The sequence below is a fragment of the Pongo pygmaeus genome, chromosome 7 (genome assembly GCF_028885625.2).
Source record: "Pongo pygmaeus isolate AG05252 chromosome 7, NHGRI_mPonPyg2-v2.0_pri, whole genome shotgun sequence".
Classification (NCBI taxonomy): Eukaryota; Metazoa; Chordata; class Mammalia; order Primates; family Hominidae; genus Pongo; species Pongo pygmaeus.
In genome coordinates this window covers 2,959,385-2,977,680 of record NC_072380.2, presented here as the reverse complement: position 1 = coordinate 2,977,680, position 18,296 = coordinate 2,959,385, and the positions used below count along the sequence as shown (strand labels likewise).

The 18,296-nt window shown below is 39.3% G+C and overlaps 1 protein-coding gene across 1 annotated transcript in view; it reads left to right on the top strand.

Moving 5' to 3' along the window:
* Positions 1–18,296, top strand: part of CSMD1 (CUB and Sushi multiple domains 1) — a 2,090,911-nt gene that overhangs the window by 2,025,625 nt on the left and 46,990 nt on the right. Inside the window, exons 53-54 of the mRNA XM_054498773.1 lie at positions 1,767–1,940; positions 3,712–3,885. Coding sequence (XP_054354748.1) covers positions 1,767–1,940; positions 3,712–3,885 — 348 coding nt within the window. The remainder of the gene's footprint in view (positions 1–1,766; positions 1,941–3,711; positions 3,886–18,296) is intronic.

Genomic DNA, 18,296 nt, shown 5'->3' with positions numbered 1-18,296 from the left:
CTAGAAGGGTATACTTAATCCCAAAGGAGTATGACAACAATTTTGCAATTTTCTCAAATCTGGCTGTACAGGAACTTGTGTGGAGCATCATTGGCTGTGTTCCCTGTTGGGGAAATAAGTGGGCAGGGAAAGTCTCCGCCTTGATATTCTGCATGGACCCAAGGCTTCTGTAGCTGTTTCCCTATGAAAAGTTTCTATAACTTCAAAGATAAATATTGATTATTATTTTTAGAATAGGTGTACTCTCACTTTATTGCAAAATTCCTCTTAAACCAATTGTTTTTTCTAATATATTCTTTATTTTTCTGTGAATTAAGCAAAAAGAAATGTTGATGCAACTATAGGACAGTGACAAAGATGATTATTTAGGAACTCATAGTGAATGTTTTTCCTCTTCTTGTGACTCCAAAACCCATGTGTAACACAGTTCCCATTCATGTAAGTTACTCTTAAGCCTTTATATTTTGTTGATTTAATAAGAATACCCTTTCCATATATGCGAGGAAGGGAGAGAGAGAAAAGGAGAAGCTGGAGGAAAGGAAAGAAGGAAAAGTGAGAGCGGTAAAGAGGCAGAAGAGGGAAATGGAAGAGAAGGTAATAAAATGGTGTGGTGGCTCACACCTGTCATCCCAGCACTTTGGGAGGCCAAGGCAGGAGGATTGCTTAAGCTCAGGAGTTGAAGACCAGCCTGAACAACATAATGAGACCCCGTCTCTACTAAAAATAATAATAATAAAAAAAATTACTTAGGCATGGCGGCGTGTACCATGGTGGCATAGTCCCAGCTCCTCAGGAGGCTGAGGCCAAAAGATGACTTGAGCCCAAGAGATTGAGGCTGCAGTGAGCCATGATGATGCCACTGCATTCCAGCTTGGGTGACAGAGCAAGACCCTGCCTAAAAAAAAAAAAAAAAAAAAAAAGGTGGGAGGGAGGGAGTGGAATAATGTCAGAGGGCCCTTCTCCATGTGGAAGCTCTGTTACTAAAGCTCTTTCAATGCCATGTTTGTCAATTGTTTTCTATCTACATGGACATTCTGTCTCCCCTTAAGTAAAGACGCCTGCCCCGATCTCGCCCTTCTTCCTGTTCTTTCACTGTGCACCTGGGTAAGCCCTGCCACCTGTTAGTTTCAACCGTCAGCTGTGCATGCTCCTGTTTTCCCAAGTCCACGCTAACTTCAGCACATCTCTAGACTTCTCTTTTCAACTGATTCCAGGTCATTTTTACCCAGACATCGGCTCACCCATAACTCAGATTTTCATCATTGAAATCGAACTTATTCTCTGATCCCTGTCTTTCCATTTGGAATTTCACAGGTAATTTGATTATCTAGTCTGTCATACTGGAAGCCCTCCTCATCGATCTCCTTACTACCCAGAATCAATAGGTTAAGAAGCCCTGTTCATGTTAATTCCAAGAATTCCTTCTTTACTTTTTGCTTTGATTTGAAAATAGTATAACAAGGTAAATAACAGAATACAGGTAAGCAAAATAAGTGAAATGAATAGATGAGAAAATCACAACTAGGAAAATACAAACCATTTCATATTAAAAATATTACTTATTTTATCCAGGATTTCTGAAAAAAAAATGATAAAAAGAAGAAAAAACTATATTTAAAAGTACACATATATATGTAATGAGAAAGATTTCAGTAAGTTGCGCCTTCAATACTGTTATTGACTTGATAATAAAAGTAAGTTATGAATGTGCTACTTTTATAAATGACAAACACTCTAAATTTTAAAATTGGTTTTTACGTTTTTAGCTGGCCACTGCGGTTCCCCAGATCCGATTGTGAACGGTCACATTAGTGGAGATGGCTTCAGTTACAGAGACACGGTGGTTTACCAGTGTAATCCTGGTTTCCGGCTTGTGGGAACTTCCGTGAGGATATGCCTGCAAGACCACAAGTGGTCTGGACAAACGCCTGTCTGTGTCTGTAAGTTCACTCTTTGTGGACAAATTCATCCATGCTTCCTTTTGCCACATTGTCTTTTGTTATTAGGTCACAATACACACCTGTTTAATCTTCACTGTAAAAGGGAACAGCAAACTTTCAGTTTTGCCTGTACAAAGAAAGAGAACAGGAGAGCTGTCATGTTCACGCTTTCCTTTTTTTGATCTCCTTCCCGTTTTGTTTCCTTTGAACTCCTTTTCCTGACTCCACATTCAATTTGCTTATTAATTCATTTTAAATGGATCCCTGGCCAAGTGGTGTCATGGATTCCTCCTCCCTGATTTTATCACAGGATAAACTGGGTGGAGAGAAAAGCTGATTGTAGGAGGGTGGAGGTGCAGAGTCTGGGTCTGCTGGGCAGCTTTGCAGTCCTAGAAACAGCAGCACTCCCTGCGTCATCCGTGTTTCATGTATTTTTGTCATTGCTTCGTCAAGAATGTAGGGAGTTTTGTAAGCATCCTTTCTTTTACTTGAAAGAGGTAAAATTGGCCAGGCGTGGTGGCTCACGCCTGTAATTCCAGCACTTTGGGAGGCTGAGGCAGGTGGATCACCTGAGGTCAGGAGTTCAAGACCAGCCTGGCCAATGGCAAAACTCCATTTCTACTAAAAATACAAAAATTAGCCTGGCATGGTGGCATACACCTGTAATCCCAGCTACTAGGAGGGGCTGAAGCAGGAGAATTGCTTGAACCCTGGAGATGGAGGTTGCAGTGAGCAGAGATCGCGCCGCTGTACCTCAGCCTGGGCGACAGACCAAGACTCTGTCTCAAAAAAAAAAAGGGGGGGAAAAAAGAAAGAGGTAAAATTACATGTAATGAATGATCAACCTTGAACTGTATAACTTCAGAGATAAATATTGTAAATATTGACTATTTTTAGAACAATGTACTCTCATTTTATTGCCCAATTTCCCTTAAGCCAATTGTTTTTCTAAAATATTGTGTATTTTCCTATGAAGTAGACAAAAGAAATGTTGATAAAACAGTGACAAGGATTATCTGTAATAGTGCTGTGAAAAATGTACAGAGTTCAAGGGTAAAAGTTTTACCTAGAGGAAAAAAATTGTTGACAAGATAAATGAGGAAGAAAACACGAGTTTTGTGACTGTAGTGTGTTTCTTTTGAAAGGGTGAATGATGGATATGTCTCCCTGATCTGTCTTGCTGTTATCTGGGGCATGACATAATGACAGTTCACTGCAACTCAAAGGATCATACGACAGAGATTCTCAACAAAAATAGGACCTGAGTGTGCTTAGTTATTTTGCTAATTTCATGATGTGTAAATTGATATTGCAATAATTTATAAATGGACAACTTAAAGTATCAAACAAATCCCCATACTGTCTCAAAAGGAGGGTTTCACAAAGTCAGCTGGTGTGTACGGAGAAAATGTTCAAAACTCATGATTAATACAAGAATTTTTAGCATCTCTTGTTTTTCACTGCTTCATTTTTAAATCATTTGGTATTCTGTCATGATTCAAGAGAGAAGTAATAATTATGATGATGAAGAAAGTGTGTTTGGCAGGTGTTTGTTATTTTCCACAATTATATTAAAAGCCTGTAGGGTCAGCCTGTGGTTCTAGCTCCCAATATTCCCTTCTGAATATAAATACCATCTGTAAGCTGCCTGGTTAGTGGAAAACCTTCAATCTGTACAGTTAACATGCCTGCATGTTTCTTATTAATAATCCCAAGGGAAAGTGATGACCTGTTCAATATTTAACAATGACGTTGACCTGTCTCTCTACAGCCATCACATGCGGTCACCCTGGAAACCCTGCCCACGGATTCACTAATGGCAGTGAGTTCAACCTGAATGACGTTGTGAATTTCACCTGCAACACGGGCTATTTGCTGCAGGGCGCGTCTCGAGCCCAGTGTCGGAGCAACGGCCAGTGGAGTAGCCCTCTGCCCACGTGTCGAGGTAGGAAAAGCATCCAGGAATGAGCTCTTTGCTCTGAGAGTGTTCTAGGCTGCCCAGTAACACCAAAGAGCCTGTCTCCATGAATCAAGGGTGACGCATAAAGAGTTCTGCAAACTCTCGCCATTCAGGTGTGAAAGCATTTCTGAGAGTAAGCACAGAGCTTTCCATGGCTTTTCCCTGTCTTGTGGCCAGATGTTCAATCACGAAAATCTAGAATTCTCTCCCTTAAAGATAACTCATCTTCCATTTCTCTTTTTATTCATTCATTTACACATTTATTTCTACCCTGTATAGTTAGCATTTGGGGGCCATTATGCTTCTAATTTTATGACTGTCTTTATGAAGTTCTTACTGTTTTAAATTTTCAATTATTTATTTTTTGATTCATTTCTTTAAACATAGTCACAGAGACCTCGGCTAAATCTGAGTTTCCAAGAAAATTGTGTTCTGTCTTTTTCACATTTCTAGGTGTTTGAGCTCAAAATGTTTAAGATTTCATTTCAGTTACTTTCCATTACAACATCTCTCTTATTGATGGTGCATTGTACTTCAGTGTGAAGGGCAAGTAATTTTTATGGTATTAAGATGAAATTAAAGCCAGGAACTTATCAGTGTCTCTTTCTCTGACAAGAACCTCTCTTACCCTAGGGCTCCCACAGGAGCTATCTTCCAATAAGCTGATAGCAGAGTGGGAAACCAAGTCATTTAAAAAATGATTAGAAGTTGTATAGAATTTGGCTACTCAGCTGCAGAGTTCTGGCTCAGGTCTAAATTGGAGGGCTTGGCGTAAGCTCAAAGGCTAAGTAAAGACTCCTTCCTCTGTTTCCCCCTAAAATACTAGTACTGTCAGGATCAGAATGTTTGGGATTTGACCAACACACTAATGAAACCCAGTTCACTCAACTAACCACAGTGCAGAATGCAAAGGAAACCAGGGTGAGGGGGTGAAGCCAGTGCCCCTGCCTCCGCTGAGCCCTAGCCCCTGACCAGAGGAGGGAACCAGCCCCGCTTAAGGATTATGTGTGGTTATAAGTTTTCAGTTCTCTGGGAAAAATGCCCAAGAGTGTAAATGGTACTGGGACATATGGTATTTGCAAGTTTAGTTTTGTAAGAAACTGCCAAGCATTTTTCCAGCATGGCAGTACTATTTGTCATCCCTACCGAACATGGGTGGGCGATGAAGTTTCTCTACATCCTCTCCAGCATTCGGTGCTGTCACTCTGTCTTATTTTAGCTTTCTTGATAGCTGTGTGGTGATAGCTTTCTGTGGTGTTCACTTGCAATTTCCTGATAGCTAACGATGTGGGTACCTTGTCTGCTGACTATTCCCATCTGTACTCTTCAGTGAAATGTCTGTTCATGCCTTTTGCTCACATCCTAATTGAATTGTTTGGATTTTTTTGTTTGTTTTTTAAGATTGAGTTTCAAGAGTTCTTTATTCTATGTAATAGTCATTTGTCAGGTATATGATTGTCAAAATTTTTCCCAGTCTCTCATTTGACTTTCATCCTCTTCACAGGGTCCTTTCAGCAGCAGAAGTTTTAAATTTATCATCTTTTCTTTTTATGGGTCATGGTATTGATTTCAAGTTTAAGAACTCTGCCAAGACCTAGCTCTTGAAGTGTTCCTCTATTTTTTCTTTCACTTTGCATTTGATATATTTTAAAGTCTGTGATCCATTTTGTGTTAATTTTTGTATAAAGTCTGAGATTTAAATAGAGTTTCACTATTCTTTTTTTAACCTATGGATATTCAAGAGATATTGGTTTTAATATGGTAATTTATCAAATTAAAAAGAAACATTATCAGGAAGGGCTTCTATGTTTCTAACCCAAAATTAAAAAATTAAAAATTGAATGATAAAGGTGTCTATAAATAATTTTCTGAATTATATGTTTTAATTAATTGACCCTATAAAAACTTTACTGTGTGTTTCTATGTAGCTATACCCACTTTCCATATAAAGATAAAACGTTGATGGCTTTAATTTCTACATTTACCACACATGAGTTATTTTTCATAAGAGTTTTAGTCTTTTAGTCAAAAAGCATCTGTTTTCCTCTGTAAAACATGGCAGTGGTATCACGTGAGTGGGCACGATGGCGTGTGGGGAACTGGTGCTTGTTTTGGGAACTTTCCACTGCCCCTGCTGAGTTGTCAGCATGACATCAGCACCTGCGTCCTCACCACAAGAGCAACAACAGCAGGTGCAAACTTCTGTTTATGGGGAAAGAATCCAACCACTGCAAGACAATATTACTCTGAAAATTCTCATCCATCAATTCCCTTTAATTTTATGCCTAGTAGAATGACCCAAAATGACCATCAGCAATCAGTACACACGAGGTCAACTACTTGGGCTACTTCTTTGGTTGTATGAATGCTGTTTTCTTACTTTCTTTCTTCCTTCTTACTTTCTTTCTTCTTCTTGCTTTTTTTTTTTTTTTTTTTGAGATGGAGTTTTGCTCTGTTGCCCAGGCTGGAGTGCAATGGTGCCATCTCAGCTCACTGCAACTTCCGCCTCCAGGGTTCAAGTGATTCTCCTGCCTCAGCCTCTCAAGTAGCTGGGATTACCCCACCATGCCCGGCTATTTTTTTTTTTTTTTTTGATAGCGATGGGGTTTCACCATGTTGGTCAGGCTGGTCTTGAACTCCTGACCTCACCAAAGCGCTGGGATTACAGGCGTCAGCCACCGCACCCATCCTGTTTTCTTACTTTCAGAACCACAGCTGACGATAACATTATGAGCCTTGTCTGCTTTCCAGTGCAGGGGGGTAACTCCGGGCCAGAGTGAAGCTGTAAGGGCCGAGACGGGAGCTGTCTTCATTGTGGCACACAGTCCACGTCCTAAAACTTTAGCCACCCTTGTCTTTTAAAACATTAGAAACAAAACCAAAAGCTTCCCTTTGTATTTTACACTAGAGGATTAGATCTATACGTCCCAGGAGACCTTTGAGTGCTTCCTTCATTTTAATGAAAATTCAGCTTTATTCTTGCTTTTGATGAAAAAAAGATGGATCCTTCTCTTCAAATAATTGGAAGTCGACTTACTAAAAAATATTTTTAAAGTATATCCAATTGGCATCTGGGAGACGCTGAGAGTTGGGCTGTGGTTTGCCTCTGCCTCAGTGCCCCGACGCTCCTCTTTTGTAATAGGATCAGGAAAGTGATGCCGGACAGGGGCAGACAGTAGCCCCCTCTGCTGCAGTTAACAGGATATTGGCAATAAATGCATTGAAGAAGGAAAATATAACCTTACCTTCAACAAGGGGGATGATTTAGAAAACCCAGACAGGCAGTCCACACCCGTTTGTTGCTTCAAATTTTGGAAAAGTGTCTCCAATTTAAAAGGACTTCACTAACTAGAAGTGGCCTCTCTACATTGTTTTTAGTTTTAAAACACATGTAAAAGTTCACATAAGTTTATGTAAAGGAAGCAGTTTTTAATGAGTAAAAAAAAATCTGCTTTGGGATTCACAAGTACTGGATGAAGCTCCAACAAATGATATTGGACAATCCTTTCTTTCAGTGTTTATTTTATTCTTGAGATAAAATTCAGCCAGGTGCAATGACTCATGCTTTTAATCCCAGCCCTTTGGGAGGCTGAGGCAGGCAGATCACTTGAGCCCAGGAGTTTGAGACCAGCCTGGGCAGCATAGTAAAACTCAGTCTCTACAAAAAAATACAAAAATTAGCCAGGTGTGGTGGTACATGCTGTAGTTCCAGCTACTCAGGAGGCTGAGAAGGGAGGATCCCTTGAGCCTGGGAGGTCAAGACTACAGTGAGCCAAGACACGGCACTTCCAGCCTGGGCAACAGAGCAAGACCCCATCTCAAAAGAAAATCAGATAGCATAAAACTAGACCTAGTTTGCTGGGCATGGTGGCTCACGCCTATAGTCCCAGCACTTTGGGAGGCCAAGGCAGGCAGATCACGAGGTCAGGAGTTTGAGACCAGCCTGACCAACATGGTGAAACCCCCTCTTTACTAAAAATACAAAAAAATTAGCCAGGTGTGGTGGTGCACACCTGTAATCCCAGCTAACTCGGGAGGCTGAGGCAGGAGAATTGCTTGAATCCAGAAGGCAGAGGTTGCAGTGAGCCAAGATCACGCCATTGCACTCCAGCCTGACTGACAGAGCGAGACTCCATTAAAAAAAAAAAACAAAGCAAAACAAAACTAGACCTGGTTAACCATTCTAAAGTGTGCAGTTCAGGGGCACTTTCGCCATGACCATGTTGTGCAACCATCACATCTGTCTAGTTCCTAGATGTTTCATCACCCCAAAACGAAACTGTAAGCCCATGAGCAGTCCCCATTTCCCTACCCCTCTACCTCTCAGCAATGAGTGTGGCATGTGTGCATGTGTGTGTGCATGTGTATATGTGTGTGTGCATGTGTGTGTGTGCATATGTGTGTGTGCATGTGTGCATGTGTGTTCGTGTGTGTGCATGTGTCTGTGTGCATGCATATGTACTATTCATACATGTGTTTCTTTTAAATCATGTGAATGTAATTAAGATAAATATTGAAAGAATTGCTATAAATACACACTAAAATTTGAAGAAACTGGTTGTTTCTCATATGGAATATTTAAATCTGTTATATTTATACTGATTTAACATATTTTTAAGCATCTATACCTGACAGTAGAGTAGGAAATAACTTCGGGTTTTCATTGTGTAGTCACCTTCTTAAACAAAATTTCCTGTGACTTTTGTACTACTCACTGCCTCTTTGTAATAGGTGGAATTTATTAAAAACACTTAGCACCATTTTTCCTCTGTGAGTTTCCATGACTACTGAAGTTCTCAGATGGGAAATACAGCCATGGACTAAGTGCTATTTATGTATTTAAACACAGGAGTACTCTTTTCTTGAACATCTATTACTTTCACAACATTTGAATACTTCAATGACTCATATTCATTCGCATTTTTGCTTTTTTTAAAAAAAAGGTATGTTTCATTAATCAATTAGTTAACAAGTTTTACTTTAAAAAATGTTTGCTCATAAGGAAATGGCAATTTTGAACCATGTCTATTGTTAAAAAAATTCAAATTCCAGGTTGTTTTTTAAAGAAATGTTTTCTCTTCTCTGAGATTTTTCAAAAGTCTTAGGATAAGGCCATATCTGTGTTTAGAAAATGATTCTGGTTTCACTTTGATGAATATAAACTTTTGTACTTTTTATTATTTCCAATTAACTCATTGGTTGCATTGCCAAAAAAAATCTCCAACAGTGACAGTTTCATTCGTAGATGTATATTTAGTATGTTTTAGTCCTTTACCCTGTTACAGAAATTTAAATAATGTATATAACCTAAAAGCTCTAAATTTATCAGTGTGCCATGTGTGTTAAGAACTATTTTAGCATTGCAATTTTAAGTGGAAGAACATTGAGTGTCTTAATGTAGTTTGTACATAAAGCAATAAATACCCTTAATGCCACACCCTAGAAATAATTGGCCTGTTGAAGGACAAGACATTAGGAAAATCACCTTTTAGATGATGTATATTGTATAAGGCTTTGCTGCCAAAAGATATGAGCCCAAGTTTATCTGAATTGGTATATCTGCAGTAGCAGTCAACGGCTATTGCTAATATACCATATGGAAAGCAATCTACAACTAAAGGGAAAAGATCACATTAAAATGTGGGAAAGGCGGTGGATAAAGACCAGAGCAGTTCTGCGCTTCCCCGGGACGATGCCTCTGACCAATGAGCTCACCTAACAGATGCGAAGTTTCAAAGTATCTCGTTTGCTCAATACCTTGCGTAGCTCTGGGCCCATGCGCTATAGGTGAATACTTCTGAACAAATATACGGGGATTATCATCACTTCTCACTCTTCCAGGGTGGAGAGCATCTTGCTTTCATAACAAAATCCTCAAAGCTCCTTTGTTCTCGCTTTCCCCAGAAAGCAGGCTTCTATCGTGTCTTATTTAGGAGCGAGGAGGAATGGAATCACTCACAGAGGTGTCCCTAGTTTCTTGCTCAAAACCTCCTGCTTTCGCCGATAATGTGGGTGGTCTGGTCAGCTTGAAAATTAGCAAGTGGATCGTATAGTCTATATAGTATTATTATATAATAATGGGTTTGTAGAGAGAGTCTTACTTGTAAAGTCAGGGGCTATGGAAAATGGGGGATGGGTTTAGAGGATACCCTGAAATGTGTCAATCGGTGCTGAATGAAATCTTGTCCCACTGTCTCTAGCACCAGGAGGCTTTGCTATACATGAAGTATTTATTGCACACTGTGGTAAATATGGCTGAAACAATCACGTTAACTCATTCAGTTCTCAGAGGAATACATGAAATCTGCACATCTACAAGAAACCGTGAGGACCGGAACGGCGATGGGAAGACAGATATTAGTGTCAGCCTCTTGCTTATGCAGCTGCAAGGACTTAAGGAAAGATTCAACAGCTTTAATCAAACTCTTTTCTCCTCCTTGTGTGACAGAAAAAAAAATTGCGTGACTGAAGGAATGATCGAGAATGAATGCCCACAAATGTTGTCCCAGTTACCTCCACACAGGGGGACAGCATAATTATGTCTTGAGGTCTCAGGTGGATCAGAACATTCTGTATCCATCCCCCTGGAGCCTTCTAGACCATGTAATGCAGCATTTGTTAAGCGCCTACTATATCCCAAATGATGTGCTAGACACTGTCAATACAGTTATTCATGTCTTTAAGTAGATAACTATTCAGACGACCAGAGGAGTTTGCTAGCTAGGAAGACTCACCCGATCTGACGTGGCATCTGTCCATTTGACACAAAACGTGTTCTTGCAGAATGAGAGATTAACTGAACTCAAAAGAGTGGGCTTTTAAGTATCAAAAGCTTTTTTTGTATCTAGGTTCCACTTTCTTCTAATTTATCCCAAGGAAGAGAAGAAGAAATTAAACACACCTCACATTTATTCATCATTCTCTGTATTCCAGATACTGTCTCTGGTCCACTAGATACCATGTCTGTTGCACAGCTTAAACAAATTCGTTGATGCATTTTAAACTCTTCAGGATTAATGTAGCCTTTATTTTTTAAACTTCTTGCCTTTTCCTAGAAAAATAGAAACAAAGTTAATTTTAAAAACTGCTTTTTCAAATATATCTGATGAAGCAGGGGATGGAGGAGGAGGTTAATGGACCATCGTTGGCATGTCAGGTTGATGAGAAGTCCCCGGATCATCCCTAGCTGTCTGCCTGCTTTAGTTTTTTTTTTTATTCCATATTGTTTTGTTGTGTTTCATTTCAGAACTAAGATTCAATCTAGTACACAGAATTTATATGCATGCTATTAAAACAGGAAAAAACAATATTTCAAAGAGGGCAGACTCATAAAGATGGTGAAGCTTCAGGAAGAAATGGCATAAAACTAAAAAACCTCAAGTTAAAAAAAAGTAGCTGAACAAAATTGCCAGGGATTCTTGCTGTTTACTGCAATATGGTCTGATTCTTCCTGTGTGTGCTTTTTAAAATATTCTCACAAGAGTTGTAGGCTGTTGTATCTCACATAAGCGTGCTGTTGTCTTTGCATTCTTTTCCCACCTGCTTCCTAAGATTCTCAAGTGTGTAATCTGGAGAACTCATTGAGTGTGGCCCTGGTGCAGCACTTAGTTAATGGCACAAAACAGAAACCCCATCCCAAATTTCCAAACAGAGCCCCAGCTAAATCTGTGCTACTGTGAGGCGGAATTAGACCCGGATTTCTACAACGTCTACCTCACCCTGGGGAGCCTGCTTATTCTCAGGTTCAACCCTTCACAGGATGAAGCTCTATCCAGGCCTGCAGTGCTTGTGATAAATTAAAAAACTCAGATTTAGGAGACTAAAGAAAATTCGTTATACTCAACCCAGTAACACTCTCTTTGCATATAAGATTAAAAAATAAATAAAAGAAGGTATCCCTTTTATTAGTAGTAGTATCTTTCTGGATGAAATAATTTATACAGTTGAAGATGTCATAAGAAGGAATGAAAACAAACATCTTCAGGTTTATTTTGAGAATCACGTTTCCCTACTGTCCTGGAGGCCCATATTTCTCTAGAGGAGCTTTCTTGGAATCTTTGTCCGCTATTCTGAAATATGTGTCACTCTGCCTAAGAGTTGAGCCAGTTCAGTGAGGGACCAGTTAGATTTACCAGGTCTCACGTCGTTTCAGGATGATTCACATAATGTTTCCCTGCTTCGTCTAATAATCTGTGTATTGCATGCAAACATTAAGATATTATTTTTTCTTTTCTTGTCATACTTTAGTAGGATTGGGTGTTTAGACACACGTAAAACATGTGTCCCGATATGCTTATGTACATGAGCATAAAGAAAATTAAGAAAATATGGGGTTAGTGAATGTTCTGTTAGAGTAGAGGAATCAAAAAGGAAACAACCACAAAAACTTCACTAAAGAATCATTACGGGTATAGTTGTACTAAAGTGTTAATGAAAAATTGGATATAATAACATCTTCTCAAAATGTTAAAATAGTAAAATTTTAAAATTAAAGGAAATGTAAGCTAATGTTAAAATAGCTAAAATAGTTATTTTAATAACTGGGGAAAATAGGTTTTGGGAAAAATAGCTAACGCATGCGGGGCTTAATACCTAGGTGATGGGTTGACAGGTGCAGCCAATCCCCGTGGCACACATTTACCTATGGAACAAACCTGCACATCCTGCACATGTATGGCAGAACTTAACATAAATGAACCAATTGCAGTGATGTGACTTAACAAAGCTCCTCTTGGGCTTTAGGAAGTGGATGGGAAGGAGCTTGCCAAGAGCAGGAGGCTGGTGTGAGCCCAGGGACCCTGAGGCTCCAGTCTCCCCGAAGCTGCCCTTATATGTGCCGCTGGCAGGGTGTGTCCCCTGGCACAGAGGGAAACAGTGATGAACCCGCATCACTCTTGTGCTTAGAGAAGGCCCCTCTTATGGGGGCATTCATCCTCCGATTTTATGTTAACTTAAAAGTCATGTGTTCATTTCTCATAATGCAGTGTACGTTCCTTACAGCAAAAATTGTGAGTTATATCCGAAAAGAAGAAGCACTGTATCAATCATCTTTCAAAATAGTAGTGAATAAGCTTTGATTTTTAGAAAAGATATTGTAGATTTTATTGCATTTTATGTATTTCTTATATATATAGAAATATACTTCTTTTTATATTTTTTATATATATTTATGTATATATTATATAGAAAGAAATATATTTCTGTTTCTTATATATTTATATATTTCTTATTTATATATATTATATATACACACATAAGCTTACATATAATTCCTATGGACTCTTTTATAACCTGCCTTTTTATGTAATCATATATCATGAAGAATTTTTCATGTCAAGAATTATCCTTATAAAATTAATGCCTCTTTAATTAAAATTTTAATGGCTTATAGAGTTAACATGCCTTTCTTCTTGACCTGCAAATGCTGAATGCCCTTAATATAAGCTGTTTATTATTTTATCAGTAAAATATGATAGGAAAATACTTCCAAAGCCTGGAAATAATATAGTTGGAGAGACCATTAAGAATTAGTCCTAACTTTGCCTTAGGGCTGAGTTAAAATTAGTTAAGAGGGAATGTACTTGCAAGAGTCTCTGAACTCAAGATTTAAATATCATTGTGTAGAGAATTTGCATATGCCACTTCCTTGTGTTATTAGGCTGATGCAAAAGTAATTGCGGTTTTTGCTATTGCTGTGGGAAAAACCGCAATTACTTTTGCACCAAATGAATATTTCATGCAATCTTTTTCCTTTGCATTAGGTATATTTTCTTTGGTAAAAAATGAACTGGAGAGCCGGGCGCGGTGGCTCACGCCTGTAATCCCAGCACTTTGGGAGGCTGAGGCAGGTGGATCATGAGGTCAGGAGATCGAGACCATCCTGGCTAACACAGTGAAAACTCATCTCTACTAAAAATACAAAAAATTAGCTGGGTGTGGTGGTGGGCACCTGTAGTCCCAGCTACTCGGGAGGCTGAGGCAGGAGAATGGCGTGAACCCGGGAGGCGGAGCTTGCAGTGAACTGAGATCGTGCCATTGCACTCCAGCCTGGGTGAGCCAGAGTGAGACTCTGTCTCAAAAAAAAAAAGAAATAAATGAACTGGGGAAAATATTAATATCTGTGTAGGACTTAGAGGGAGTATTGCTGAGTAGAGAAAACAGTCTTAGAGGTTAATCTGATATGTGTTGGTACCCACACCACCTAGTCCTAGCTGTAGGTCTTAGAGTTAATGCTCAACTTTCTGGGAGAACAGCAGTTTTCATATATGAAGAATCAAGGAAGTGATAGCCACAGTACCCTCTTCATAGGTTTTTGAGAGCTTTAGATAAACCAGTGCTTGGCCAAGTGCCTGGCAGACAGTGAGTCCTCAGGGAATCTGAATTTCCTCTTAAAAGTTTATATTATCACAGGAAAGTCAGGCAATCAATTACAATTGTCAGTTACAATCGATTATAACATACCTCTTTTATCACACCTAAAAGTCAAAACTATAGCTGTAACCTAGTTATCAGTTATTGATAAAAGATAAAAATATGTAACTTTCACATATTTGAAAATAGTCATTTTTTTTTATTGTTGTTACTGTGTTTTCTCTGTGGCCAGCAATCTTGTTTAATTTAATTTTGGTTCATTCAGTTAGTGAACAAATCCAGAAATATTTGTTGTGTGCAATACACTGACTATTGCATAGTTTTTTGTATTTTTGTCCTCTAAACTTTCTGTAATTTATTCTATTGAAAAGTTGTAAAAATCATATTATTATATAATCATATTACAAAAAAATTTTTATGAGTGCTTTTTAAAAATGTATTGAACTAATTTTTATGCCTTTTCCTGACTGCCCAAGAATTTACTTGGCTATTTTTACATTACAAAGCATAGTTTCTTGTTTAGGTTTTTTCTGTTCATGATCAAGTTTTTAATGCACTTTAAAATAAACTAAGAAAGAAGAAGGAAAAGGAATGAACACCAAAAAGAAACTTAAACAGGGTTTAAGTTTTTAAAAAAAAGTAGCAAAATATGGAGACAGTTTTATCCTTCCCTCCCTCCCTCCCTCCCTCCCTTCCTTCCTTCCTTCCTTCCTTCCTCTCTCCCTCCCTTCTTCCATGGAGACAGTTTTCTCCCTCCCTCCCTATTTCCATCCCTCCCTCCCCTCTTTCCTTCCTTCCTTCCTTCTTCCATGGAGACAGTTTTCTCCCTCCCTCCCTCTTTCCCCCTCCCCCTCCTCTTCCCTTCCCTTCCCCTTCCCCTTCCCCTTCCTTTCCCTTCCCTTCCCTTCCCTTCTCTCCTTCTTCCCTCCCCTCCCTCTTCCCTTCCCTCCCCTCCCCTTCCCTTCCCTTCTTTCTTTTCGATCATAATATGCAAAGAATGTAGAAGGAGCGGTTCAGAAGCCACTGGGGCCTCCTGGAGCACATTTCCTGTTTCCTTGTAGAATAAATTGAAAGTACCAGACCCCTCCACCTGTTGGCTCTGGACAGCTATTGTTAAGAGAAAGCAACTTCTTAAGGCCTTGCCTGATTTCCCACTGGCTCCTTGAGTGAAGCTGAGTCACCCTCTCCTGTGACTTTCTTCCTTGTATGTCAGTCAGTTGACAATTTTTGTTTGAACAGTGCCCTTTAAACTTGATCAGTTATACTTCATTGAAGATTTTTTTTAAGAAAACTAAAATTTCAGAAGGAAACTATAAGGAGTATTGCCTATGTATTGCCTATGCAGTGTGTAATTTAGTGACTTTGTATAGAACCTTTGTATGGAAAGTGGTGAAATAGTGTAGCAGTATCACACCACAGTCTCCTTCCTCACTTATATGTGGATATATCATGTGTTTTGCGTGTTCCTGAACTAGGCAGAAGCTAATGATACAGGCATGATGGGGCCACAGGATTCTTTTTGAAAACAAAATAAAGCTTTTGAACATGGTATATTTCCAGTCTGCTTATAGAATTAAGGTTTCTATATTCTGTACACAATTTTTGTGACATAAAAATTGTGTCACAAAGTTTATATTTGGACATATATTGATTTTGAGTCACTTTAAGGCCAATGATCATCTTAAAATAATGGTTTCTCTGCCAAAATTTTAAGCTCAGGTCTGATTTGTTCCAGTATCTGTTCAGAGCTAACTGTTAACTTAAAATTCAAACTTAAAGAAGTTATACTTTAAAAAATTTTCAATGTATTTTTTAAGTTGGGTATGTAAACCTCTTGTCCGGGTGATGTGTAGTCAAACGTGTTGGATTAAATACGTGCATAAATATGTGTGAGTTAAAAACACAAACAGAATCTGGAGTCGATGGTGGTATAGACGATTGAATAGTTTATTACCTCTGAACCCACGTGCTTTGCACGGGATGCTGGGCTTGTTGGGATTCCTGAGTTCCTAGACCCAAAATTACCACTATGTGTCTCTGACAACTTATATTTGCTCATCTTCCCTGGCCATTCATCCAGCACTCATGAAGTAAAAGAATAAGGCTGGGCGCAGTGGCTCATGCCTGTAATCCCAGCACTTTGGGAGCCCACGGCGGGTGGATCACGAGGTCAGGAGTTCAAGACCAGCCTGACCAATATGGTGAAACCCTGTCTCTACTAAAAGTACAAAAATTAGCCGAGCACGGTGGTGGATGCCTCTAATCACAGCTACTCAGGAGGCTGAGACAGGAGAATCTCTTGAACCAGGGAGGCGGAGGTTGCAGTGAGCCAAGATCATGCTGCTGCACTCCAGCCTGGGCAACACAGCAAGACTTGGTCTCAGAGGAAGAAAAAACAAAGTAAATAAATAGCCTCAACGCACAGGTTTCTTTAAATCCCATGCTCCTCCCAGCATCCTGCCCCTCCCTCCTGTGCGTTTGCTCGGCTCCCAGTCACTGCTGGTCAGGGTTGCCCCAGTGAGCGGAATTTGACAGACGTGGATCAGACCTTTCCTGTGAATCCGATTTGAGGCAGTGACATAAACGGATGGTCTCTCAGTGCACCTCCAAACGTATGGAAAGTTAGTTGCCTTTTATTCTCAGAATGTCACTCACAGCCATTTAAAAATAGAACTTGCACTAAGTTGGTATTTTTTTTTCTTAGTAATTAACAGTTTTCTATTTGCTCAGGGAACAGGAGTTACCAGTTCATACTAAAACTGTATTTCTGCCAATTTTGCTTAATATTAATTTTTAATTTCACATAAAAGCTTTGCCCATAGCATTTAGCTTTTAAAGTTTAATCTGACAGTTTCTATTTTACTTTTCATTTTTGTGTAATAATTATATTGAAATTTAAACACTAAGCTTTATTTCCATGGTTTGCCTTTCAAAATAAACACACATAAGAACAAATTTGGCCCCAGGCAGTGCTTCTACAAAAATAAGAAGTTAGGCATGACCTCCATCATAGTTGCTTCTACTTTCTTTAAAAACTATTGTGCTTGTAGGAAACAGTGCTGATGCCAAAGATTGGGAAGTGCTTTACTTTGGGTTATGATTAGATTTACAATTTTTTACCAAATTTTGGATATACAAGTGAAAGTCTGCTGTTCTGCTCTAATCATCTCAGAGCCTTCAAGTAAAGCCTTATCTGTGATTATCACTAACTAATACATTTTAATGAATAAATAAATGAAGTTAAAAATATACAACAGAAAGGCCGGGCGAGGTGGCTCACACCTGTAATCCCGGGCACTTTGGGAGGCCGAGGCAGGCGGATCACAAGGTCAGGAGATCGAGACCATCCTGGCTAATACGGTGAAACTCCGTCTCTACTAAAAATACAAAAAATTAGCCGGGCGTGGTGGCGGGCGCCTGTAGTCCCAGCTACTTGGGAGACTGAGGCAGGAGAATGGCATGAACCTAGGAGGCGCAGCTTGCAGTGAGCCAAGATTGTGCCGCTGCACTCCAGCCTGGGGACAGAGCAAGACTCTGTCTCCAAAAAAAAAAATATATATATATATATATATATATATATATCAGAAATAGATTGTGTTTAATGTAAGAACTGATTATGAAAAATTTTTCTGAGAACAACAGATGGAACTCGGAATTACGTTATCTAATTAAAAAGCAGTTGAAGTGTTCACGGTGTTTCCTCATCACATAACAGGCTGGAATCAAATAGATACAAATCCTGCAAAGTTACATTAGGAGTTGTCTGCCTGAAGAGCCCAGCGTATGTGCCATGGAGAGGACACCAGACTCTTGTGCGATGCCCTGTTACTGCCCTTCACCTTAGAGCCAAACTGTGTAGAAGAGACCAGTGTGCAGACAGGTGGCTTCATTTCTATTGATCAACAGCTGGAGAAGGAACCTGGGATGGGAATTATCACGTTTCTCTGTCATTAGGGAGATTTTCAGGAAAACACAGCCATTGCTTTGGGTTCTGGAAAGAAGTGAGGATGTGGAGCAGACCTTGC